This window comes from Elephas maximus, chromosome 18 (assembly GCF_024166365.1).
Source record: "Elephas maximus indicus isolate mEleMax1 chromosome 18, mEleMax1 primary haplotype, whole genome shotgun sequence".
NCBI lineage: Eukaryota > Metazoa > Chordata > Mammalia > Proboscidea > Elephantidae > Elephas > Elephas maximus.
Window position 1 is genome coordinate 10,839,382 of NC_064836.1, and position 27,777 is coordinate 10,867,158.

General features: G+C 49.8%; 1 protein-coding gene across 1 annotated transcript in view; it reads left to right on the forward strand.

Moving 5' to 3' along the window:
- The window catches only part of LGR6 (leucine rich repeat containing G protein-coupled receptor 6), a 144,510-nt gene that overhangs the window by 24,554 nt on the left and 92,179 nt on the right, over positions 1–27,777 (forward strand). Inside the window, exons 2-4 of the mRNA XM_049858021.1 lie at positions 6,611–6,682; positions 10,651–10,722; positions 17,866–17,937. Of these exons, the coding sequence (XP_049713978.1) occupies positions 6,611–6,682; positions 10,651–10,722; positions 17,866–17,937 (216 nt within the window). The remainder of the gene's footprint in view (positions 1–6,610; positions 6,683–10,650; positions 10,723–17,865; positions 17,938–27,777) is intronic.

Genomic DNA, 27,777 nt, shown 5'->3' on the forward strand with positions numbered 1-27,777 from the left:
CCTCTCTGGTTGACAGAGGTATTTAGCAAGTGTTCTCTGAGCACCAGACGGTCTCCTCCACAGCTGACCTGTCTACTGGCCCTTTACGGTGGTGTGGACCCCCTGCTAGGCCCTTCCTACACGGGCCTATCCTACTCACTGCCACCCGGCAAGCTGTCTCCCAACATGGCGGGAAGCACTCCCAGCCCAGCCTGGCCCTCCTGGGGAAGGGCTGCCCCTGAGGTTGTTATGGCAGCCCGTGAGGCCCTGACTAGACACACATAGTCCATCTGGGAACACCCAGGGCTGCTGGAAAGGCTTTAGAACGGGGTCGCAACCCATCTTCTCAATCCCCTTGCTGTTCGGTTGAGAGCAACAGGACCTGCTACATAATTTGCACACTCTGCATAAAATGAAAATGCGGGACCCCTTGTTCAAAAAGTATTAAGAATTTCGAGACAGCAACAGCAGAGAACTAAACCAAGCACAGGGCCCTGCAGAAGGGAGAGGAGAAGGCCAAGGGTTGACTTGAGGGTCTTCTTCAGGTGTCGGAGGGATTCTTCAGAGGAGGAACCTGCTGTTATTTTCTTCGAAACCCGTTCCTGTTGAGTTGATTCCAACTCATAACAACCCCATAGAACAGAGTAGAACTGCCCCATAGAGTTTCCAAGGGATGCCTGGTGGATTGAAACCGCTGACCTCTTAGTTAGCTGCTGTAGCACTTAACCGCTATGCCACCAGGGTTTCCATAATTGAGTTAGATGAGTATAATAAGGCATATTTATTGAGCATTGTGTTTTACCTTGATTATCTCATTTAATTCTCACAGCCACCTTGTGAGGCAAGTACTGTTATTATCCCCATTTTACAGATGAGGAAATGGAGGCTGAGAGATCTCAAGTGACATGACCAGGGTCACACCAATGATTAGTGGGGGTGCTGGGATAAGAATAAATGTGCGTGCAGTGCTAGGTACATGGCAAGTGCCCGGTAACTGTGGTTGGGTGAGCATGTGCAAAATGCTATAGGTTTGTTCTGTTTGCATTTTCTATGGGAGGAGGAATCCGCGCGCTAGCTCTCCTGGGGTGGGAGAGCTAGGGAAGGCCTCACAAAGATGACTGTGCGGCTTAGCCATGCCTGGGGGCAGGAGCTCCTCTCCAGGTCACATTGACCTTTTCCTGGCTAGAGAGATGGGCAACCTGAGCCCAAAGTGGAGGCAGTAAGAAGTGGGCCTGCCTCCTCAGCCTCTTCTCCAGCTGGGTAGGGCCAGTCCTCTCAGGTCTGCCCTAGCGGAGCCCAGGGGCTTGGTCTTTCTCCGATTCTTCCTCCTTTAGGAAAAATGCGAACAGAACAAATTCCCCTTGGGCCCTTTGTTCTTGGCCAGACTGCCACAGGGGAGGGTCTTCCGTCACCCCAGCCCCCGCCACCTTCGGGTTTGCTGCTCGCTGCCCCCTCAATTCCCCAGCATCTTCCCTCTTATCAAACCTGTTCCCCGTCTCCATGGTGACACCACCTCACCCAGTGTCCCTGGGTGGTCTGGTTGCCTCACAGGGTGAAGCTCTGAGAACATTTTCCTAATGTGTAGCCAGAAACTTCTACTTGCAGTGCCCAGGGCTGCCCCTCTCTTCTCTCCACTCCCTCCTCCCTCTCCCTTCTACCAGCTGCACCCTGTTTGCCACCCTCTACCATGGCTGTGTCCGATGAAAGGCCCGTAGTCCCTCTGGGAACCCCCAGGCTGCAGGGAAGAAGGCTTAAGGATGGGGTCACAACCCATCTTCTCGATCCCCTTGCTGTTCAGTGAGAGCAGCAGGACCGGCTACATAATTTGCAGGCCCATTGGAAAATGAAAATGTAGAGCCCCTTGTTCAAAAAGTATTAAGGATTTCAAGACAGCAAGAACAGAGAACTAAACCAAGCACAGGGCCTTTCAGAGTGAGAGGCCCTGAATAACTGCACAGATCAAATGCCCATGAAGCTGGCCCTGAAGGGCAGTATTGTGTGTGGGTGTATTTGTATGGTCAGAGGATGACAGTGTAGAGCAGAGTTTGAGTTCAGGTATCAGGCATCCAATTCAGCCACAGGTTAGACCCCAAAACAGCATCACTGTGCTGTTCCTTGAGGCCAGGAGATGACCAGAGAAGAGGCCTGAGGCCAAGACACGGAGCCAGTCTCGTCCAACATCACACAGCAAAAAAAGGTTTTCCAACCTAAAGGGTGAGACTTGGGTGAGCTTATTTCTCCCAAAGAGTTTCTGTCTTTAAAATTGGTGAATGCTTCCAGAAAAGTTTGTGACTTTTCAACAGTCCAACACTCCAACGTGTACATATATAAACACACGTGTCCCGCCGACATGAAACACGCCTGCCCAGCAACTTCCATGAGCTCATGTATCCCAATCCTGCCCCTACCCCCACACTCTTGTAAATACTTACAAGGCCATCAAGTCATGCAAATGCAGTCACAACCCAACCCTAGGCACCTTAGGGTCTGCCCCGGGGCCCAGGCACTGTCTGCATGTGGGAGCTGTGTCTCTGAGGTGCACAGGACCGTGTTGTCGTGTGTTCAGAGTCTCCTGCACGCCTGCTCCCTCCCTGCCACCGTCCAGGCATGGCCTACCCCCCAGCAGGGCACAGCACCTCCTCCTAAGGGCCTTAGCCATTGCGGTGCGGGGTGGGAGGGCTGGGGCATCAGCCTGGAGGATCTTGCCTTTGAAAGCTCTGCCTCATCCGCCCTCTTCCAGCTCCACGTATTCCTCTTCCTTCCCCTTTCTCTGGCACCAGCCTCACCTCTTTCGCTTTTGTGTGAGGACCAGGCCTGAATGGGGCTCCCCCCACCCCCGACCATTTGAAATCCACCATCCTTGGCCCTCTCTTACTGCACTGCGGGCTGGGTTGTGTGTTGTCTTAGGGCAGGATGTTGGGGTGGGCAGGTGGGGTGGGAAGGGGGTGTAGGCCCCCTCCTCCCCAGGGGAGAACAATGAGGCCGCAAGTCAGGGTGGTGGGGTGGAGGGAGCAGGTGGAGGGGGCATGGAGCTACATCAGAGCCTCTGAGGAGCGGCCCCTGGAGGGACGGCTGAGTGATGAGGCCTGAGTCACATGCCCCACGTGTGCCTTGAACTCCCGCGCCTGCTCCTGTGGAGACTCGTCCTGAAATGTGCAGGGTAAATATTTAGAGGTAATCGTTTTTGCGGCACCTCGTGCCTCCCCGCCTTTCGGAGGATGAGCCAGGCCTGGGACTCCAGGGGGTGGAGCCCCATCAGACCCAGGTTCTGCTGTGGTCTTTCTGCAGCCTGGGCCTCCGTGGGCAGCACCACAGCTCCCATTGCCACCGTCCAGCGTGGTCCATATCTTCATATTTCAGCCAGAACCCAAGGGTAACAACAACAACTACAAAACCCAGTTGCCATCCCGTCGATTCCTATTCGTGGTGACCCCATGTGCTACACAGGGCTCGCAAGCCTGTGACCTTTTGGAAACAGATCTCCAGGTCTTTCTTCTGAGGCACTTTTGAGTGCATTCAAACTGCCAATTTTTTGGTTTGTTTTGTACCACCTGGGTACTCCAAACCCAAGGCTAAACCAAAACCCAACCAAGCCAGTTGCCGTTGAGTGGACTCCAACTTCTGGAGACCACAAGTGCACTCCATAGCATAGGAAAGAGACCGCCAGGCCTTTCTTCTGAGGCATTGCTGGGTGGGTTGGAACTACCAACCTTTTGGCTAGTAGTCGAGTGTGTAACCGTTTGTACCACCCAGGGAATCCAAGGCTACACCAAAACCAGACCTGTTGCCGTTGAGTTGATTCTGACTCACAGGGACCTAAAAACACCCTGAGAGCCAAGCCCTGGCTTAAAACCCGTCGGTGAACTCGGTTGGTTCTGCTCTTCTCCTGCCTTAACGTGCGACCACCACCTCATCAGCTGCACCTTCTGCTTAGCTTGTTCTTAGACAAGGCTTCTAGATGGCCCTTGTGTTTCCATGGAGGGGAGAGAGCTGCAAACAAGAAGCAGCGCCAGCCTCTGTGTGCCGGTTCCTTGGCTCTACCCTGCGTTGGGTAAAGAACATGGAGTCTGGAGTCCAGAGCCCGAGCCTTATCAAAGATAAAACATTGGAGACTAAACAGTCTTTTTATAGGTTGGAACTGGGCTCCGAAGCACATTTTTCCCTGGCCATCAGTACTCAACCTGAGCCTGCCTTTCTGAGCACACACAAGAAGTGCGTAGGATTCTTCTGGCAAGATGGAGACGCTGAGGTTGGAGGGCGAAAGTGCACTCCTAGGGAGAGAGAAAGCTGCAGGCAGGCCTGGGGAGGGGCCTAGCGACGTGGAGGTCTGGTCTGGGCCTATATCTGCACCCCCCCAGGGAGGGTGCCCACCAAGGCAGGAAGCAGCCCTTAGGGGTTGGAAATAGCATGGAACTCAAATGTGTCAGGCACACACAGACATCTGCCACTCACCAGACCCAAACTGAGCCGAAATGCTAACAGAAGCAGGATCCAGACTCTAAGACACAAACTCCTCCTCACCTACCCCGGGCCCATGGGGCCGGGACACTTGTCCACATGATTGAGGGAAGGGTGCGTGGAAAGACAGCAAATATTTGCTGCACAAGTACTATTTATTAAGTCGTCTGTAAGCATTATTGTTGTTGTTGTGTGCTGTTGAGTCGGTTCCGACTAGTAGCAACTGTAAAGCAACATGGTCCTGCTGAGCTTGATGTTACTAGTCCTGTTTTTTTTGTGGGGAGGATATGAGGAAACTATATATAGAACCGAAGGTCTATCATCATCAATCTCATCAGAAAAGTCTGAGTATAGAGACGCTGTCAAGCTTGTGGTGGTGGATACAAGTTTTCCCAAATTCTAATTTTTGATTCAAAGTTTAAGTTTTATTACTGGCAGCAAATACTGTCAACTGAAGTGACAGGCTCTCTTTGTTCATTTTTGAGAAAATATTTGCCAAATACTCAAGTGTGAATATCCACAATTTGTCAGGCATTTAGTCACTTTTCTTAAAAGTAGAGATGGTGCTCGATATAAGACAACTGCTCGTTCAGCTTGCGACTCCGGCAGCTGCGTAAATACTTGTCCTTGCCTAGCCATCTTATGGAGAAATGCTTCCTGTGTTACAGGAGAATTGCTTCCTGTGTTCTTCCTTTGTCATCACACAGAGTGTGAAGAATATGTGTCCGAGGCATAAGATTTAATAAAATTAAATATTTTTTATTGGAAAACCAAGGGAAAAAAAAAAAAAGAATAAAACTAATTCTGGCCAATAAATACAGAGTGAAATGCAAAAAACAAAACAAAAACAAAACCCCTAAGGTCTAATAGATAATGGTGGAGAGATTTGCCCTCAGGGCATTTTGACTCCAAAACTCCACCTTTTTCCTCTCTGTTTTCTTGAACGTGAAATGGCGATAACAATTGACCCTACCTTGGGGTTGTTCTGAGAGTTAGGTGGAATTCTTTGAGTAGAATTTAGCCAGTTCCTGGCACAGAGGAGGCCTCCAGTCAATGCCAGCTGTATGTATTGTGATCATTTTGTGCACAGGACGTCTTAAAGGACAGTGACCCTGGGACCACCCAAAGTCTCCTAGATAATAGGGAGGGCTGGATGATCTAGGCTGGGAACCATCAAGGGGTCAGGATCTTCACACGCCGCCATTCAGGAGTCTAGGCATCTTCTGTGATTGTGCTCGGAGGTCACAGCCTCCGGTTTGAGAAAAGTGGTTGTTGTTTGTTGCTGTTGAGTTGGCTCCAACTCACAGTGACCCCATGTACAACAGAATGAATCACTGCCTGGTCCTGTGCCAGCGTCACGATTGTTGGTATGCAACAGCCCACTGTAGTGGCCACTGTATTGGACAGTACTGTGATCCATAGGGTTTTCATTGACTAATTTTTGGAAGTGGATTGCCAGGCCTTTCTTCCTAGTCTGTCTTAGTCTGAAAGTCCCCCATGGGTGACTCTGCTGATATTTGAAATACTGGTGGCATAGCTTCCAGAATCATAGCGACACACAAGCTACTACAATGTGACAAACCGACAGGTGAGTGGTGGTTGAGAAAGGAAGAAGACTGAGGAGGGAACCAAACAGGAAAGAGGCTGGCAGAATGGCCTCAGAGGGCACAAGATCCCACTAGCTCTGGTGACTGAATAAAAGGATGGTGCCCATGGCCACCCAGGGATGATCACACCAGCCCGTGAGTATCATATGAGCCTACTCCATAGTTGAAAATGGCAGTGATCTTTGGGCCTCAGTTGCCTTATTTGTAAAAGGAGGCATTATTTGTGTTAGGTGGCTCCTCCCTCCCTATTCTAAAATTCTATGAATTTTCCCCTAGCTTCTCCTTTTACAGGTAGGTCAGCTCCCTTCACAGTCCTGATCACAGCCAGTCCCAGAGGAGCCCAGCAAAGGGTGAAAGGCAGAAGGGGACAAAGGGCCACTGTATAGAGAGAACCGGCAATTGACTGCAGCAGGCCTGATTCACACTCAGAGGGTACAGCCTGTGTTGCCAGGCTGGCTTTGGAGTTAGGATGGTACGGGGTCGGGGCTGTGGGGGTGCGGAACCAGACAGTGCAGGATGGTGCAGGCAGGTAGCTCACTGTCCCCTTCCTGTTTTCTCTTATGCAGAGACCTGAGCATGAACAACCTCACAGAGCTGAAGCCTGGCCTCTTCCACCACCTGCGCTTCCTGGAGGAGCTGTGAGTGGATGCCTGGGGGCTGCGGCTGGGAGGGCTGGGCTGGGAGGCAAGGCTCTGGCTGCCTCTTACACCTGTTGGAAAACCAGGTGGTGTAGTGGTTAAGGGCTACAGCTGTCAACTAAAAGGTCAGCAGTTCAAATCCACCAGGTGCTCCTTGGAAACTGTATAGAGCAGTTCTACTTTGTCCTATAGGGTCACTATGAGTCAGAATTGACTCAAAGGCAATGGGTTTGGTTTTTTTTTTTCAATAGCTGTAGAAACCAGGCTTCCCAGGAGGTGAGATGGAGCTCAAGATAAAAGAACGGGGCTTGGGAAGCTAAGGGTGTCCCTGGGTGGTGCAAATGATTAATGCTGTAGGCAGCTAATGAAAGGTTGGAGGTTCGAATTCACCCAGAGGTACCTCAGAAGAAAGACTTGGCGAGGAAGAAAAGCTTAATGTGGAAGAAAGGCCCGAAGATCTACTTCTGAAAAATCAGCTATTGAAAACCCTACAGAGCACGGTTCTACTCTGACACACATGAGGTCGTCATGAGTTGGACTTGACTCCATGGCAACGGGTGGGAAGCTAAGGCTGATCTTGATATCAAGGGTATTCAGCTGATACTAGCCCTAATGTGGAACCAAGGGTGGCAGGTGCAGTGCCACATGATGTACCATACCATACCCATTGCCATCGAGTCAATTCCGCCTCATAGCGACCCTATAGGGCACAGTAGAACTGCCGCCATAGAGGTTCCAAGGAGCACCTGGTGGATTCAAACTGCCCACCTTTTTGTTAGCAAACATAGCGCTTAACCACTACGCCACCAGGGTTTCCGCCACGTGATATAGTAACTCTAAAATCTAGCTTCCGTCCCTCCCTGAAGCCTCCTCTTTGCAGTTTTCCCCTCTTTCTGTCCTCAGTCACATCTCTTCTTGGAAGTCATGCCCCAGATCCAGCCACTCCCCAAGCCTGGTGGTCCTTTCTCTGAAATAGCTCCCACCTCCATTTCTTGTTCTCTGTTCCCACTGCTACCACGGTGGACATCCCTTCACATCTGGGGATGGCATCAGCCTCCTAGCTCCTTTTTAATAGATCCGCCCTCCTTCAGGTGCATCTCACCAGCTCAAGAGCTTTCTGTGTCTCCTTACGGCCCAAAGGATCAACTTCTAAGACCTCATCTGGCCCAGTCCTACCCAGTCAAGTTCACTTCAGTGAGGCCAGTCCCGTTGACCACTCCTAATACCCCCTCCTGCCTTTGCTCATATGTCCATCCCCTTTCTCTCCACATAGGCTCTGATGCCCCTTTATCAGCGCCAAGCACAAGACCTACCTCCTCTACAAAGTTCTCCCTGATCAGTCCCTGCCCATGGTGGTCCCTCTCTGCCCAGAATCCTTACACCTGGACTTCTCTTCTAGAGGTGCTCATGTGTAAACCATCTGCATAGAGTGCCCCGCCTGTCTGCTCTGGGAAGCCAGGCTGCTCTGCTCCCAGTCAGTGCTTTCGTCCCACCCCTAATCCTAACACTTTCTACCACTGTTTGTTTTTATTTCATGCAGCTACAGATCCTTGGGACTCTACTAAGCTTTGCTTGAACTGTGCAAACTGTGGGCACCTGGACCCAAAAGCATTCACTATTTCACCTCTACCCTGACTCCGCTGCTCCTATAACAAATCTTCACCCTAGACAGTGCTGCCGAAGGATACAGCTTACCTGCCTCTGCTGGAGTCATGATACCATTATCCCCTCAGGGCCACGGCTGGCTTTTTCGGACCAAGTATTGTTGGTTCCCCTCTGGGTGAACAGTGAAATCCCTGGGTGGTGCAAACAGTTAATGTGCTCAGCTGCTACCAAAAGGTTGTAGGTTTGAATCACTCAAAGACACCTGGGAAGAAAAGCCTGGCAATCTACTTCCAAAAAATCAGTCATTTAAAACACTGTGGAGCACAGTTCTACTCTGAATCACGTGGGATTGTCATGAGTTGGAGTCAACTCAACAGCATCTGGTTTTTTGGTGTGAAAAGCAAGCTCAAGGTGCTCTGGGGGAAAACTTGTGGGGAAGCTGCCCTCTGGGAGCTTCCAGGCTGAGACAGATGACCTGTGTGGGCAGCAAGTCAGCAGGTGAATGAGGCTGCTGTAGGTGTGGGAACCCAGGGCATTCTGTGGAAGGGAGTGGTCAGGGTAGGTAGGGCTGGCCAGTGAGCAGGGAAGCCTTCTTAGAGAAGGAGTTTTCAAAGGATGTGGACAGATCGAGAGGCATAGAGGGACCTCTAACATGGACACGACACAGCTTGGGTGGGAACGAAATGCAAGAGCCAAGGCCAAGGAGCTTGGGGCAGGTGATTTGTGGGCACACCTGAGAATTTAAGGCTGACCTTTCGTCTTTCAAGGTCCCTGGTTTGTGCTCATCTGCTAACCAAAAGGTTGGCATTTCAAACCTACCCAGCAGCACCACAGAAGACAGGCCTGGCAATCTGCTTCCCTAAAGATTACATCAAAAAGGAAAGAAAAGAAAAGAAAAAACCAATCAACCAAGGAATATAACTGGAATTGTAGCCAGCTGATCAGCAGTCCTATTTCTGGCAAATTCTACCTAGTACAATCATCTGTTAGTTTGAGTCCTTCCCACTTAAGACTCCTAGTTCTTAAAAACCATATAATACAAATATAAAAGAGTGTCTAAAAAAAAAAAAATTACAGCCAAGGAAACCTTATGGAGCTGAGTTCTACTCTGTAACGCATGGGGTCACCATGAGTTGGAATCAACTCTACAGCAATGGGTTTGGTTTTTTAGTTTTCCGTCTTCCATTCCCTGAGACACGGTTGGACCCATCCTGAGCCCCACCTAAAGGGCCCTTCCAGGGCAAATGCTCGCCGACAGAACCCAACCTTGGCGTCCTCAAGTACCCAGCTGCCTTTCCACACGTTACCTTTTTTTTTTTTTAAACAATAACAAAACAAAACACACACAAAACAAGAGGCAAACAAAGAGATTCTTATTAGAGATATATTTTTTAAAAATAGCTTCTGGGATATGTCAGCACAATCCCTGCATCTGCCAGCTTCTCGGGAGGAACTGATGCAAATAATAGTGTCCTCAGGGACTTCAGAGATCCAGAAGCACCTTCTAAATTATCCGTAGTTGAACTCTGCACAGACAGGTTTTAGCATTGACCATATTCATTAGGTATATTTCATTGCACTTGCTCTTTTAAAAAATGGCGATCACCCTATGGCAAACTTGGAAATGGTTAATTAGGCCAGAATGTTAAACTAATTAGAATACCCCATTTCCTAACCCTCCTGGATTAATGGGGTTAGCTGTGTAGTTCAGAGCATGGGGAGACACAGACACACCCCCTCCTGTACCCAGCCCGTCCAGTGGTGACACTCTACAATCCAGATACAACCCAGCTAAGCAGTCGGGGCAGGGCTGTGGGTAATCCAGGTTAGTATAGGAGATGATGAAGTGTTGTGGGGAGGACGTTAGTCAGACCTGGGTAAGACCACCGAGATCTGCCACTGCCTGCCTCTGTGACTCTTGGGGGAAGTCACTTTACCTCTCTGAGCCTCAGTTTCCATATCTGTAATTTGGGGATCATAATAGGCACCTTCTAGGGTTATTGTCGGAGTGGCATAAACGGTTAGTGCGCTTGGCTGCTGACCAAAAAGTTGGAGGATGGAGGCCACCCAGACGTGTCAGAAGAAAGGCCTGGGGATCTACTTTTAAAAAATCAGCCACTGAAAACCCTGTGGAGCACCATGCTACTTGGACACACATGGGGTCATCATGAGTTGGAGTTGACTCAATGGCAACGGGTACTGTTAGGGTAATTGTGAGAGCTGAGTGAGCCGATGTGTGTGAAGCACTTAACACATTGTAGATCTCAATAGAGGGTGGGTTTCACCACCACCCTTTCCTCCCATATCCCAAGACACTGCTTGGGCTCCCTGCCAGCACCCTGACCCTTTTCTCTGATTTGCAGGCGTCTCTCCGGGAATCATCTCTCGCACATCCCAGGACAAGCATTCTCTGGTCTCTACCGCCTGAAAATCCTGTAAGTATAGGTAGATGCCCTGGTACAGAGAAATGGGACATTAAAAATTGTGGGCAAATTGAAGTTTTATAACCTGTGTCTTGGTTAGCTACCAACTTGCTTACCGTTTCTTTGTCTTTTAATTTCAATCATTATTTCTTTATTTTTGCTTTCACCTTGTCTGGAACAAACTGTATAACCTGTAAACAAACATTTAATTGCACCTAGTTTTTATGACAACCCTGTTAGAGAAGCGAAGCATCGTTTCTTTGTAATGTGAATAATGACTGTCAGCATAGACCTTTGTGGGGCTGAGTTCAGTTACAGACGTAGGTGCTCTACCTGAGACCTCTCAGGTCAGGAGGGGGATAAGACTTTTGTTTCTACAGAGGAGAAATCCAGAGTGTCCAGACTGGTTTTCTTCTGCCATCTTCCTCGTTAGGCCCAACCTTAGTTTCTCTGGCTACAGCACTGAGTTTTCATTTTCCCCATAAACACCTCCTCCTTCTGACCTCAGGCTTCTTCTTCCCAGTCCCTTTCACCTTTCCTTTGAAGCAAAAAAAAAAAAAAGTGAGGGTCAAAAAGGACCTTTTATTATTTCATCTAGTTTCCCTCTGCTATTGATCTGATAGCCCATTTTAGAGAAGGGAAAGCTGAGGCAGCATCTCCTTCCATCCCAACCCATGACTTGCCTTGTCCCAACCAAGACTGTCTTCTTCAAGCCCCTCTCATATTCTTCTGATGAATGAGTGTGAAACGAGGCAGAGAAGGGATTCACAGAGTCTGTAGGGGGTAGGAGAGGCTCCTGGTGAGGGCACGTTGCCATGGGAACTGGTTTGGACTGACTCTGGAGCAATAGAATGAGCATTTTGGGCTTCTCTAGTGTGGTGAGCCATTCTCCAGCTTTGCTACTCCCTCGTTTCTGACTTGGCTTGCCGGTGTTCTTTGTACAGTTGAGCAGGTTGTTTACTGCACAAGAACATCATCCGGCTGTGGGAGTAAAAAGGGGCTGGAATCCAGTCCTGTGACTTTGCTTGGGGCTGCATCCATCCAGGAAGGGATGTCTTCTTCTAATTTGCTCGAAGGTGCTGATGGGCTAGCAGTCAGTGGCTCTGTCCCCTTGGCCCATGAGCCTCGGGCTTCTAGTCGGTCCACAGTCCACGGTCCACATCTGAGCACTTTCCCCCATTGCCACGTTGTTGGTCCCTTGCCTCTGTCACTGCTTTTCTTTCTAGCACCTCCGGCCCTCAGCGTGTCCCTGAGTCTTACAGGACTCTCTGGTCCTGCATCCTTCGCTCATTCTCTGCTCTGTTCCTGTCTCTCACTTATTCTTCTCTGTAAAAGACCTTGGCCTCCCTCTATTCTCTGCCTTTCCATTCTCCTTCTGTCTCCCCTGTCTGTCTAGCTCCCCATAAACATTGCTGCCCTGGGGGGTGGGGAGGCCCCATACACCAGACGTGCAGTGCTGGCGGCCTACTTGGTGGCGTGTCTGTGCCCAGTGGCAGGCTCAGACCTGCAGCCTGGATTAGAGAGCAGGGCTCTGTTTGCTGGGCCTTCAGAAGATGTGAGACTCATGTCCCGTTCCTAAGGCTCCGGCTTAGCGATGAGCCTCCTCTTTCTTCTTTGCCTGCATTAGGCAATAAATCAAAGCCTCGGCAAAACCGCAGGCCTCCTGCCCCTTCTCTGCAAATGGTGCCCTTGGCTCAGGGATTGGGTGGTGGGGAGAGGCCGTGAGTGGGAGCCCCGTAAAATCAGACTGTCCCCTCCCTGCTCTGCCATTGACCCCTACTTTCCCTCATCCTCAAAGACCACCCAGCCCCCTCAAAACCTCTGTGTCATCTCTGCCTGCAGAGCTCCTTGACTTGAGGGGTGGGTGGGGGTGGTCCAAGGAATGTATCCTCTTACTCCACAACTTCAAGGCAGCAGGTTCCACCTACATGCTGGGTGGGAAGTACTTTCTGATGTCTAATGTCAGGCTCTCTTGCTGCAGTCTCCTCCTATGGCTTGTTTTTCAGACCTGCAGAAAAACAGAGTAGAACCCACCGTCGGCCTGAGAATCTCTTTTTGCACTGGGAGCTTTGTACCTTAGCTGTTCCCCAGCCTTCTCAGTGTCTGGGACCCTTGTCTGAACTGCATCTTCCTTTCTCTGAGGCTCACTCTTCCTGCTTCCCTCCTGCCCTCCCAGAGGCAGAGATAAAAAAGGAGTTACCTCTCTGACTGTTTCTAAGCAACCATGACAAGAACCCCTTTTCTCTCTCCATCTCCCCACCCCCGAACTGGAGATGTTACTTCTGGGATCCTCTCCTTCCTTCGCTGGTTTTCAGAGCCTGCAAACCCGCAGGCCCTGGTCAGGCTCAGAGCAAAAGAGTCAGCTCCTGCAAGGAATTTCTAGCCTCATGGTTTTTTTGGAGAATATAGGTGGGAATGTCTGTCTTGTGGGACACAAAGGCAAGGACACCCAGACTCACCATCCTAGCACACATGTCCCAGCACACGTTGTAAGGGGAGCCATATTCCTGCCAGCTCCAGGAGCTGCCCCAGGCATGTGGGAGAATGCCTGGGGCCCCGGAGGGCTCCTGCCTGTGTGCCTTTTCAGAACAAGGGGCCAGCTGTGGCCAGAGCTCCTGTACCTTGACCTGTGGCCTGGGGTCACAGTGGTTCAATCTGTTGTACATGGGGTTGCCATGACTTGGGGGCCGACTCAGTGGCAGCTAACAACAGCAACAATATTTTTCCTGCAGAGATTCTGCCCCAGAGATTTAACTGGGCTGAGGTATGGCCCAGGCATTGGGATTTTCTAAATCTCACCGGGTGATTCTACTGTGCAGCCAGGGTTGAGGACCAGGGTATTAGATAGACTTTGCTTCACCAGGCAGAACCAGGGCCAGTGAGAGAAGTAGGGAAATGTGGTCACAAAAAGCACTGGGCTCTAGTCCTGATTCTGCCTTTAATTTGCTTTGTAACTTATGGAAAGACCTGGCTCCTCATCTGGAAAATGAAGGGGCCATCCGTCCTCAAGATCCTTCCAGCTTTTATGACCCAAATGTGCTACAATAAAGGCGTGATGGCTGGGAAACGAGGCCAGAAAGGGTAAGGGAAACCAGGCCATTGTTTTCAAAGCCACCTGCCATGCTGACCTCAGCGTGGTGGGTTCTGATTCGATGCAGGAAAGACTTTCTGATGGCTAGGCTATCGGGCATGGAATGGGTTCCCTGACAGTGGAAAGGAGATAAGCACCGTGTGAAGAAGATGCATCTGTGTTGGGGGGACAACCAAAATAGTTGCTGTTGAGTCAACTCCAAATCATGGCGACCCCATGTGTGTCAGAGTAGAACTGTGCTCCATAGGGTTTTCCATGGCTGATTTTTTTGCAAGTAGATTGCCAGGCCTTTCTCTGGAGGCATGTTTGGGTGGACTTGAATCTCCAAACTTTCAGGTAGCAGCTGAGCGTGTTAGGTACGATTAGGAGACCTTGAGGATCTTTCTAGCTTTGGGATTTGACAGAGGAAAGGGTTGGGGGATCTGAGGAAGTCATGGGGTGGAGCTGCATTGAGATACTCTGGGGAGCCTGAGGCTCTGCTTTGCCTACCGAGTGACTAGATGGGGCCCCTGGAGGAGGCAGGTGGGCCCTGTGAAGAGAGGGTCCACAGGCACGAGCAGCCTGAATTCTTCCCTGCTTTCTCAGCCTTATTTCTCTTCTGTCCTTGCCCCAAGCACCCCTGAGCCTGCTGGCTGACAATCAAGGCAGCCTTCTGAAACCCTGAGGTGAAGAGGTGCCCACCCTTTAGCTGCAAGAGGTCAGAATGGCCGGGAGGACGGAAGTACTGAGCAGGGCAGAGGACAGGAAATGTCGTGGCTCACTGAATGTTACAGCTAGGTGAGGTTTTACAAATCTCCTGGTAGTCTCTTCCTTTGAAAGATGAGGGAATGGAGGCCCAGAGAGGGGAAGTGACTTACTCAAGGTCACCCAGTAATTGGTAAAACAGAGACCAGGTATTATTAAAAACAATGTCAGCTAACTTCTCATGGAGCTCTTCTTGTGTGTGAGACACTGCTGTAGGTGCTTTATATGGATTGTTTCACTTAGTCCACACAATCAGTGTATGAGGGCAGTCTCATGATACCCATTTTATGGATGAGGAAACCAAGGCCCACGGAGTTTGTGTTACTCACACATTAGCCCACAGCTGGAAAGAGGCAGAGTTCAGGATATAAATCCAGGACTAACTTCAGGGCCAGTACGCGTAACCACTATAGTATAAGGAAGCCTGAGAGGCGCAGGCTTATGTTCCACCCCGGGACAAAACTCTATAATCTCAAAGTCCCTTGTTTGTTGTGTGGAGCCTGGATTGGAGGAGCCTGTGCACTAGAAGGGGCTGAGCCCCCACCCCCACCATGTTGCTCAGAGCCCGGTGCTCTGCCCCTCCCTGCTGCCCACCCTTGTCCCCCCCGTGCTGCACTCACCTCACCCCAAAGGGGCAGGGCACGGGCAGAGGGCCCCTTGTTCTCTGCAGTCTCCAGGGTCTGCTTTGTCCTCAGCTATGCCTTCTCTCAGTCCCCTCCCCAGGTCCACAGTGAGCCCAACATCCTTTTGTTCTTTGCCGCTGTGGTTTGCTTCATGCTTGGAAATGTCCCATGTCCATAAAAGGAGTTTAAGAGAGGTAGCAGGTATGACTCTGACCAGGACATCTGTCACCGTATCCGTCAGAACATTCTGGCCCTTATTGTGTTCTGCCGTGACAATAGACGGTTAAGTGTTTGGACTCTGGATCTAAACTCTCTGGGTTCAAAGCCCAGCTCTATCACTTACCAGCTGTGTGGCTCTAGCCCCCAACCCTGGGCCTGTTTCCTCGCCTGCAAAATGAGGATTGTAACAATTTCTATCCGTCAGGATTATAAACCAGTAATCAAACCCACTGCCGTCACGTCAACTCCAACTCATGGCAACTATGAGTCAGGATTATAATAAGGATGAATTAGAGTTAATACAAGCAGGTTCTAAGACCAGAGCCTGGCACGTTAGCTGCTGTCGTTGGGGGCCATCTGGTCAATTTTCGATTCATAGGGACCCCATGTAACAGTAGGATTGCCCCGTAGGGTTTTCTTGGCTGTGATCTTTATGGGAGAGGACAGGCAGGTCTTTTCTCCTATAGGGAAACCCTGGTAGCGCAGTGGTTAAGAGCTACGGCTGCTAACCAAAAGGTCGGCAGTTTCGATCCAGCAGGTGCTTTTTGGAAACCCTATGGGGCAGTTCTACTCTGTCCGATATGAGTCTGAATCAGCTCGACGGTGACAGGTTTTTTGTTTTCTCCCGCAGAGCTGCTGAGTGGTTTCAAACTGCTAAACTTTTTTTTTTTTTAATTTTAATTGTGCTTTAAGTGAAAGTTTACAAATCAAGTCAGTCTCTCATACAAAAATTTACATACACCTTGCTATATACTCTTAGTTGCTCTCCCCCTGATGAGACAACACACTCCTTCTCTCCACCCTCTATTTCTGTGTCCATTCAGCCAGCTTCTGACCCCCCTGCCTTCTCGTCTCCCCTCCAGACAGGCGCTGCGCATATAGTCTCATGTGTCTACTTGATACAAGAAACTCACTCCTCACCAGTATCATTTTCTACCCCATAGTCCAGTCCAATCCCTGTCTGAAGAGTTGGCTTTGGGAATGGTTCCTGTCTTGGGTTAACGGAAGGTGTGGGGATCATGACCTCCAGGGTCCTTCTAGTCTCAGTCAGACCATTAAGTCTGGTCTTTTTATGAGAATTTGAGGTCTGCATCCCACTGCCCTCCTGCTCCATCAGGGATTCTCTGTCAAACTGCTACCCTTTTGATTAGCAGCCAAGTACTTAACCATTGCGCCAGCAGGGCTCTTTTACTATTCTTAAACTCAGAGAAGGTCAAGTAGTGAGCCTTGTTTCCTGGAGCAGGATGCTACCTGAGTGATGCTTTTCCTCTCTGTGTCTTGGTTTCCTCCTTGGAAAGATGGTGTTGACAATGCTCCCTCGGTGTGGGTGATATGCCTGGCACACAGGAGATGCAGTCCCTTCCTGAGGAGTGGCTGGAGGGAAGCTGTGCTCCTCTTTGGGGCTGGGCTAGCCCAGGTGTGCCCATGGGAGGGCGGCTCCCTCACTCCACCTGGGGCGGTCAGGGCTTCCTTCCTTCCTGCTTCTCCAGCTGTTCTCTGAATTCCCTGAGGCCCACGCCCATGTGCCCTGCTTCTCCTCATTTCTGGGGCCCAGGTCTAGAGGTAAAGAACATTCAGGTGGCGACTGTCACCAGGGGCTTCCCTCACATTTCTGCACCCAGTTCTGCCCTTAGAATGGGGCAAGCAGGACCCTGCTCAGGTCCACGTGCCTTGGGGGACTCCCTGTACTTTGGGGTGCCTTACTCAAAATTTTCTAAGCCCACTAAAGTGCCTGAGTGGCTGGGGCTGACAGTGCCCCCCTGGGGTTGCCTGAGGCCCCAGCCTCTTCCCTTCCTCATGATTTCTGACCTCCACCCACACTTGGACTTCTCCAAGTATCCCATAGAGCTCCAGGATTCCTACCTATGGGGTCATCCTGGGACCCTCAGACCAAGCTTCATTCCGGGAGGGCAGCCTAGTGGGCGAGCCCCTTCCACTGTTACTTCTTCTGTGGGATTGTGTGGAATTGAGCAGCCAGTGTAGTGCTGACACGCTGATCTGGATGCTTCGAACTGCTTCTATAGATGTCCTCCCCTTTCCCAAGGAAACCTCCAGTCCCTCAGCTGCACAGACAGGGAAACTGAGGCTGGAGAGAAAAACCTACGTTTCCCTACATCCTTCTTCCACTCCAGAATTCCCGGCATCGTCATTTCTGGTCCTTACTGCGTCCCGGGATGTGTTCTGTCCCCCATCTCCATCATCCTCTTCACCCCTGCCTCGTCCCAGAAGTCCTTCTGAGGCCTCTCCCATGCACACCTTCCAATACCTCAACAGCCTCTGAGTCCCCACTAACAAGATGGGAGGTGGGCAGGGGTGGGGGAGGGTGTTGGGGAGGGTTGAACCAGGACTCTCTCTGGGGCTCTGAAGCTGGGGTAAGGGGGCCGATCTGGCCTGGGGCAGGCGGTTCAAGTGAGCAGCCCTCCTCCAGGCCACATGCCCACACGTGGGTCCTCAGAGCCCTTTTCTCTGCCCTTCCAGGATGCTGCAGAACAACCAGCTGGGAGGAATCCCCGCAGAGGCGCTGTGGGAGCTGCCCAGGCTGCAGTCTCTGTGAGTCATTACAGGGCCCATCTTGGGAGTCGCCAGCTTCCTGGGGCCTGAGTCACAGCCCCAGGGCCCCCCTCCTTGGCTTTCCCTCCTCTCCACACGCCCCCCTCTCCCACCCATGTTCCAGACAGCATGCCGCTCCTGGCTTTGGTTTCCTTGGGGTTTTTTGTTGTTGTCGTCAGTGTGTGTATGCATACACTAACATGTGTATTTCGGGGAAGGAAGGCTCCAAGTCCCGCTGGAGGACTGTGGGAATGGGACCTCCCTAGGTGGGGCCACCGGGGCAGCCATCCTGGGGCGACTGGCATTTTGCCATTGGAGCCTGGAGTGGGGGGTGGAGACTGCCGCCCCAAAGAAGCATCAGGAAGGGGCTGTCTCCTCCACCTAGTCTGCTCTCACCCCCAGGGCTTGAGGGTGGGGAGAGGACTAGGCTCAGACACCCATTTCCCCTACTTGGGGGTGGAAACTGCATTCCTGGGACTCACAGGCCACCCAGGATAGAGCCATCCTTTCAAAGAGCCCTGCAATTTCTTTCCCATCCAGCAGGGACATTGTGGAAACGAGACTGAGTCCCAGGGCGGTGAGGGTGGTGTAACCTAGCTGAGCATGAACCTCAGGCCAGATGCTGGGTTTATTTGCACAGGTCAGGCACAGGCCTGGAGCATAATAGGTGCGCCACACATATTTGTTGACCCCAATTCAATTTTCAGGTACATCTACATCCAATGTGAGAGTAGATATTTTGGGAACAAAGTTGGGTGACAACTTGGGGATGTGACATTAAGTTAGTGGGGGAAACTAAGACATGGTTGGCATTTAGTGTGTCAGGACACAGGCCTCTGGTTCTGTAGACCCATGAGTCCTGCCATGGCTTGTGCCCTGTCCACAGATGTGGAAGTCAGACAACTCTAAACTGTCGTGGCTGTCCTTGGGTGGAAGGAGGCGGGAAAGCAGCTTTCCTCCTCATGACTGATCCTCAGGCCCCGTTCTACCATAAACAGTAGAGGGCCAGCAGTAGGGGCCCAAGCTGGCAGCAGAATCCCAGACCTCTCTCTGGCTTCCTGTACCACGCCCACCCTTGGGTAGCACTGTCTTCCCTCCTCCTGCCCTTGGCGTCCTCTATCCTCCTGCTTCTCTCTCTGTGTCTACTCCCCAGATGCCTTGTTGGCCCCCAGTGGCAGGCTACCCCTGCAACCCCTTATTCTCTCACTTTTCCACCCTTTCTCCCAAAAAGTACTGGGCTTCTGGCCCCAGCCACCTCCTCTCCCTCCATCTAGGGTCACCACTAGATGGGGCCAAGCAGCTCAGCAGTGCCTATAGAGGCCAAGGTCAGAAGATCAGAGGCCAGGTGCACTTCTCAAAGGCGGACTGAACGTTTGCTTAGGGCACCAGCAAAGGAGGTGGTGGAGAGCAAAGGAGGAGCTGCCAAAACTCAGTGGGGGGAGGGGAGGTGGGGGAAGGGAGAAGGGAGGAGGGGAATTTGATATTTCATTGAAAGTGTAAAAGAGGTCATCATAGGAAAAACAAATCAGACCTTTGCTGGACTAAATTTTTATTGTGGTAAAATATATACAACAAAATGTTCGTAAATTACACATTTTTTAAGATTGTGCTTTAGGTGAAGATTTACAGAGCAAATTAGTTTCTCATTAAAAAATTAATGTACATACTGTTTTGTGACATTGTTTGCCAAGCCTGCAACGTGTCAACACTCTCCCCTTCTCGACCTTGGGTTCCCCGTTTCCATTTGTCCAGCTTTCCTGTCCCCTCCTGCCTTCTCGTCCTTGCCCCTGGGCTGGTGTGCCCATTTAGTATCATATACATGGTTGAACTATGTGTATTATTGTTTGTTTTATGGGCCTGTCTAATCTTTGGCCGAAGGATGAACCTCAGAAGGGACTTCAGTATGGAGTTAAAAGGGTGTTCAGAAAAAAAAAAAGGGTGTTTTGGGGCCATACTCTTGGGGTTTCTCCACTCTCCATCAGACCAGTAAATTGGGTCTTTTTTTGTGATTTTGAATTTTGTTCTACATTTTTCTCCTGCTCTTTCCAGGACCCTCGGTTGTGATCCCCGTCAGAGCAGTCAGTGGTGGTAGCTGGATACCATCTAGTTGTGCTGGACTCAGTCTGGTGGAGGCTGTGGTAGTTGTGGTCCATTAAAATGACACATTTTTTACACGTGTAATTCAGTGACATCGATTATATTCACCAAGTCCCACAACCATTATCACTATCATTTTCCTTTGCTGGACTTCTTGACACTTCTTTCGAGGTTAAATTTTTTTGTTTCAAATTGGGAATTACATCTTGTAGGGCTTCTAACGGTCTTGTCTTTCAGAGTAGACGTGGAGCTATTGAGCTACACGGGGAGTTTTTCCTGCCCTTTCTGGGAAATGGGCAGCCCCTTGTAACTGGGAGAACTAGGTAATTAACTTCCACCTTTAGCCCCACCACTCCCTGTTGCCTGGGAAGATCAGGGGCAGGTGACAGAAGCCCACTCCCCCACTCCCACAGTTACAAGGCAGATGAGTAGATTTTGCCTCTTACAATCCTTTGAGGAGAGCACTGACCTGTGAGGCAGAAAACTTGTTTCAAGTCCTGCCTCTGCCTCTGACTACCTGTTCTGAGCCTCAGTTTCTGCTTCTTCAACTTGGGGATCATTATATATTTGCCCTGCCTACCTCACAGAGCTGTCATGAAGATCAAATACACGATAAATGGAAGAGGGATTTGAAAAAAGAAGACTCCACCCAGCTGTGAGCGTGGTGGTTCTGTTGTGATGTTGTTCCTTTAAACAGCCATTGAGCCATTCTTTTTACCAAAGTTTCCAAGGCTTTGCTGAGGAGGCAAAACCTGAGTTGAGTCTTGAAGGGTTAGCAAGTGTTAGTGAGGTAAAGAGGCCAGGAAGGACATTCCAGGAAAGGGGAACAGCATGAACAAAGGCACAGAGATAAGAGAGAACCAGAATGAATTCTGGAGATTCGCAAGGAGGCGGGTTTGGCTGAACTGGTGGGAACAGCGGTGGAGACAGATCTAGGATTAGCAAGAGATAATGCCTGACAAGCAGGCATGGACCATGCTAAGGAATTTGGACTTCATACTCAACATGGCAGAGAGCCATGGCAGGGTTTAAAAACTATGTATATAAAAGACTTTATTTTTTAGAGCAGTTTTAGGTTTACAGAAAAATTATGCAGAAAGTATAATTTACCTCCTGGCCATTGATTCTCCTATTAACATCTTGCATTCCTGTGGCACATTTATTATGTTTGGTAAGCCAATATTGATACATTATCATTAACTAACATTCATAGTTTATACTAGGGTTTGCTCTTTACATGAAAGAGGTCATCATGGGTGTTGTACAGTCCTATGGATTTTCATGTGTTCATCATTACAGTATCATACAGAATAGTTTCACCACCCGAAAAATGCCCCAGGCTCTGCCTATTCATCCCCCTCCCCAAGCCCCTGGAAGCCAATACCCTTTTCACAGTCTATAGTTTTGCCTTTTCCACAATGTCACACAGCTTTTTCAGACTGGCTTCTTTCACTTAGCAGTATGCATCTAAGGTTCCTCCATGTCTTTTCATGATCCCTGGTGGATTTTTAGCAGGAGAACAATGTGATAAGATTTCCATCACTGAAAAACCACTTTGCCAGTAGTTATTATGGAGGACAGCCTGGAGGTGGGGAGCTAGTGAAGAGGCTTATAAACCAAGGGAGCATGATGGCAGTTGAAGACAAGGGAAGGGCAGTGGCAAAAAGAGAAGCTGATGGACTCTAGAAATATCCAGAAGCCATGTCATAAGAACTCTGCCTGGGTTCAGATCTCTGCTCCTTCACTTACTACCTGGACAGGTTACTTAACCTCTTTGCTTCTGTTTTGTATCTACTGGAGGTGATAATAGCATCTACCTACCTCAATGGAATGGAATGAAATGAATTAATATATGTAAAGACTTAGAACAGTACCTTTCGCTGCTGCTGCTACTACAGTTATTATTTTAATAGTAGTAGTGGTGACTGGGCGTGGAAGTTGAGGGAAAGGGGGAGTCAAATAATGCTCAATTTGGTGTTGGAATCAATGGAGAAACCGGTCACCTGGAGCCTGGTGCTAAGAGCTCAGACGTGTTGAAAGAGTGGTGACTAAATAGTGAACCCCAGAGGGTGAGCAGCTCTGGGGAGGAGTGCACACAGAAAAGGGGGAATGTGCTGATGTCCTTTTAGAACACGTTGCCTTTGAAGTGCCTGCAGGTAGGGTGACCAGATGTCCTGAGCAAACTGGACATCAGTGTGTGTGTGGGCTGGGTGGGGAGGCACATAACCGAACTCAAAGGATCTGGATGGTAGGTGTTATGTCCTGAGCTTTTGGAATCTGGAGGCTTCAGGGAGGTACCACCTCAGCCCTCAAAGTGCGGTGTTGCCCCTCCTTAATTCAGTTCCCTCTTAGATCTACTATCACCACCAATTATCATCGAGTTGATCCTTTTTTTGTGTGTGTGTGCTTTAGGTGGAAGTTTACAGTTCAAGTTAATTTCTCATTCAAAATTTATACACATATTGTTTTGTGACATTAGTTGCAATTCCCACAATGTGAGCACACTACCCCCTTTCCACCCTGGGTTCCCTATGTCCATTCAACCAATTCCTGTCCCTTCCTGCCTTCTCATCTTGCTTTTGGACAGGAGCCGCCCATTTGGTCTCATGTACCTGATTGAACTAAGAAGCACACTCCTCACGTGTGTTATTTTTTGTTTTATAGTCCTGTCTGATCTTTGTCTGAAGAGTGGGCTTTGGGAACGGTTTCATTTCTAGGTTAACAGTACGTCTGGGGGCCATAGTCTTGGGGGTTTCTCCAGTCTTTCAGACCATTAAGTTTGGTCTTTTTACGTGAATTTGAGTTCTGTTCTACATTTTTCTCCTGCCCTGTCTGGGACTCTCTGTTGTGTTTCCTGTCAGAGCGGTGGCAGCCAGGCACCATCTAGTTCTTCTGGTCTCAGGCTGTTGGAGTCTTGGTTCATTTGGCCCTTTAGTCCTTTGGGCTAGTATTTTCCTTGTAGCTTTGGTTTTCTTCATTCTTCTTTGCTCCAAGTGGGATGGAACCAATTGATATATCTTAGGCAGCTGCTTGCAAGTTTTTAAGACCTCTGATACCACTCATTCAGTTGATGCTGACTCATGGCCACCCCAGGTGCATTAGAGTAGAACTGTGTTCCGCAGGGTTTTCAATGGCTGATTTTTCAGAACTAGATTGCTGGGCCTTTCTTCCATGGCACCTCTGGATGGACTCAAACCATCAACCTTTCAGTTAGCAGCCAAGTGCATTAAGCATTTGTACCGCCCGTGAATGCCAGTAAAACCAGGTCCGGCTGGCTGAAAGGAGAAGGGAGAAGCCAATGAAGATTTTTTTGAGCACCTTGTGTTCTAGCACTATTTGGGTGTTTTGCATACATTATTTCCTTCACAAATTTTGTTCACATTGTCTTATTTCATTCATTACCTTATTCACAAGAATCCTCTAATAATTCCTTTTTTCACTGCCAGATAAGGATATAGAGACTCGGACAAGTTCAGGGGCTCTTCCAAGGTCAGAGCTAGGAAGGCAGGGCTAGAATAAAGTGATGTTGGTTTCAAAGGCCGTGCCTTCCCATCAAGGCTGCAAGGGAGCCTCTCGTTAATGGCCATCTTTGGGTGACCCTCCCTCCTTCCCCAAGGCAAACAGCCAATAAAAATGCCTTCATTCCTGTTGGAAGTCAAAGAATCAAGGAGGTATTTCAGGGACATGCCCTCTGCACATGCCCCTCTGGGGGGCAGTGGTGGTATGTCTTCCTCAGAGCAGGCAAGGCCCACCTAGGGGGTCAGACCTCTGGAGAAGGCCGTTCTTCACCTCCAAAAGGGAGGGTCCCTCACAAGCTCTTGTGGACATTCTTGGGCCCTCAGGGAAAGCTTGATCCTGTGGTCTCCTTTCTACCAGCTAGAACCAGATGCAGGGCTGTAGGAAGTACATGTGGGTGAGTCAGGAGTAGGGCTAGGGCTAGGGGATGGGGCCAGCCAGACTGGCATGCCAGCCCCAGGTACCCAGTTGGACATGGCACACAAGCTGTTTGATTTGGCACCTGGGTTGGCAGCACCAGCTCTGCAACGCCTCCCTCCCTGGATACACTTGCTTCCCCCTCATCAATGTGAGAGGGTGAGGGTGGCAATGCCAGACGTGTCCCGCCAGGCCTGAGCTAAGGCCAAGAGAAACCACCGGAAGCCATCGGAGCCAGGGGGAAAATAGACAGAGTAGGGGCGAGGCAGGGCAAGGGGGGGTATGTGGAAAAGCAGAAAAACCGTTTTGAAGGAGCTGGGGACTGAGGCTGGGTGGGGCTCGAGGAGCTCAGGCTGGCTGGCCCCCAGAGAAGCATCAGAAAAGCACAGTGGCAAGAATAAAGGGGAGAAAACAGAACAACAGCCCAGTCTTGGACACCCTCTGGGGGAAATGCATAATTGCAAAGGACAGCCACATGAAACCGGCCAACACTGTGCGGAGCTGGAGAAATTAATCAAGAGCAGTGCCAGACTCCAAACAGAAACCCAAGTTAGAGCCACCACAGCCATCTCAGCCCAAGCCAGCCATCTAAGACATTGCTGCCTGCTGCTGAGGGAAACAAGGTGGGGAAGCCAGGGGTGGAGAGATGAGTGCGTACCCGTGGGCATGGGGAGGCGCCGGGTTCAGGGTGATGTGGGAAGGGCCCTATAGGAGTAATGGCTCCCACTTATCAAACTTCAATATGCTAAGTGATTTCACGTATCTTGTTTAATCCTGAAAGTCCTCTAAGGTAGCTTCCCATTTTATAAATGGGACAACTAAAGCCCAGAGAAGTTAAGCCGCTTGCCTGAGGTCACACAGGTAGGATGTAGCAGAGCTGGGATTCTAATATACTAACTCTAACTTTAAAGTACCATGTTCTTAACCTCTACCCCTTAGAACTTCTCCTAAACTACAGTGCTTTTAGAATCCACATACTTGGGTTCAAATCCTGGCTCTGTCACCAATTAGCTGTGAGGCCATGGGCAAGTAACCACCCATCTCTGAACTTAAAGTTCACCAGCTCTAAAATGGGAGGAGCAAATGAAATGATTGGCATGCAGGTGGCCCCAGAGGATATCATGCTGACTTCAAGAACTTCCTAATGGGGTTACTGGCCCTGCTCCTGAATCGCTTATGATCGCTGTATACTTGTACTCTCTGGGCCTCAGTTTCTCTCTGTACAATGGACAGTATCCTCCCTGAACCCTTCTAGTCTCCTGGAAGTGTTTTGAGGTGGGACGAGGAAGAAAGACCTGAGCTTCTCCAGGAGAAAATGGATGAGCCATTCCTGCCAGTCTTAGAGGTCCCATGAGGACAAGGATTGGAGGTGTCCTCAAGGAGAGCCCAAAGCAAAGGGGTTGTAGGCAGGCACCCCTCATTCCATACTTCTGACCCTCCTCCAAGGGACAGTTGCACCTCCAGCTGAAATATTGAGACCAGACTAATAATAACCAGCACTTAGGTGGCACTCAGGTACTGTTCAGAGTTCTTTTCATTCACTCAGTCCTCATAATACTCTGTGGGATGCTTACAACTAGTACTATCATCACTCATTTTATAGATGAGAAAACTGGGGGTTAAGTGACTTGATGGAAGTCACACAGATGGAATGTAACAGAGCTGGCCCAGAGTCCGTGCACTTACACATGGTGCAGGGCTGCCTTTCAAGAGCAATTCTGGGAGTGGGGGCTGAATGAGAAGATGATAAACCCCAAGGGATGGGCCACCAATGGGCTCTGGAGACCAAACTATGTCCAGAGCATCTGCTTCCAGAGCTGGCCTTGGGCTGTGAGTTCTGCTGGTGGGATGCCCAAAGATCCTGGATTGGTCAGTTTCTGTCCTTTACCTGGGAGTTCTGAGTTGAGCAGAGCCCAGGTTTGGGGGACAGTGCTGTGTGCCTGGGGAGCTAGGGGCTGCTGACTCTTTGACATCAGTATTGATCTCTAGACATTCCCAGCCTTGATTGGACCCCCCAGAGACTCAGTAAGAGAGGACGCAAGGACGGTTTGCCTAATAGCCACTTACCTGTGAAAAGCATGAAGACATTTCTAGGAACTTTTTGCCAGAAACATTGCAAGAAGTAGCACATATACTGGTATCCCCATTTTACAGACAGGTCTGGGAGGTGAGGTGCAGAGGACTCCTCAGTGTTAGAGATGGAGCTGGGTCGAACTAGGAGGGTATTTTTGTGGGGAAGGTAGAAGAGCCGGACCCTGACATCACCTCACTATTCACAGGCTCCTTGAAGCAAATCTTCAGGAGGTCCCAGCGGGAGGCCTGGGTGATTGTAAGAGAAGGAACCACTGTGCATGGGGCCAGGGGATTCCCTCAAGAACGCATTTTCATCAGGTTCCTGAGCACTGCAGGAAAAAGGAGAACATCAAAGGGAAAAGAAAGGGGTCTTTGGGGAAGGCACTCAGGATGGAGAACGGGCTAATATGGTCGGGGTAGAGCTTACAGACTATTGGTTCTCAAAGTGTGGTTTCTTGACCAGCACCACCTGCAAACCTCTTAGAAATGCAAATTCTCAGGCCCCACCCCTGACCTACTGAATCAGAATCTGGGGGATTAGGGGGAAACCAGCAATCAGCCCTCCAGCTGATTCTGATGCACGTTGAAGATTGAGAACCACGGTCATGGAAGAAAGGGGTAGTCATGGAAGAAAGGGGTGTACCGGTAGTCCCTGGGTTACAAACGAGATTCGTTCCTGTGTGTCTTTAAGGATTTGTAGGTAATTGGGAACAGGTACATATGGTTCTTATTTAGCCTTACTTTTTTTTTTTTTTTAGTAAAAGAGGAAACCCTGGTGGTGTGGTGGTTAAGTGCTATGGCTGCTAACCAAAGGGTCAGCAGTTCAAATCTGCCAGGCGCTCCTTGGAAACCCTATGGGGCAGTTCTACTCTGTCCTATAGGGTTGCTATGAGTCAGAATTGACTTGACGGCACTGGGTTTGGTTTTGGTTTTTGGTTAGTACAAGAGGAAACCCTGGTGGTGTAGTGGTTGAGAGCTGGGCTGCTAACCAAAAAGGTCAGCAGTTTGAATCCATCAGCTGCCCCCGGGAAACCCTATGGAGCAGTTCTACTCTGTCCTATAGTGTCGTTGGGATTAACTCAACGGCAATGGGTCTGTTTTTTTTTTTTTTTTTGGTTGAGTATAAGAAGGGGCCCTGGTTAAAGTGCAGTGGTACAGTGGTTAAAGTGCTTGGTTGCTAATGGAGAGGTCCATGGTTCGAAACTACCAGCTGTTCTGTAGGGGAAAGATGTGGCAGTCTGCTTCCGTAACGATTTACAGCCTTGGAAACCCAATGGGGCAGTTCTACTCTGCCCTATAGGGTCACTATGAGTTGGAATCGACTTGACAGCAGTAGGTTTTTGTTTTTTTTTAGGTTAGTGCGAGAAAAAGCTCGAAGCCTTTTCAATGATTTAAAAGCTGCACATGGAGCAAGTGAAGGTGGTTGTGATGAAGAATTTGTTGGGAGTAAGATTTGGTTCAATCCTTTCAAAAACTCGCTGCTGTGGAGTTGATTCTGACTCATAGTGACCATATAGGACAGAGTAGAACTGCCCCATAGGGTTTCCAAGGAGCAGCTGGTGGATTTGAACTGCCTACCTTTTGGTTAGCAGCTGAGCTCTTCACCACTGTGCCACCAGGCTCTTTTCTTTCAAAGTGAGGGCAAAAATCACATTACAGGGCAACTACGAGCTGTCTGTAAACCGGACATTAATAGCCAGGGGACGCACTGTATTAGTTTCCTTGGGTACTGTAACA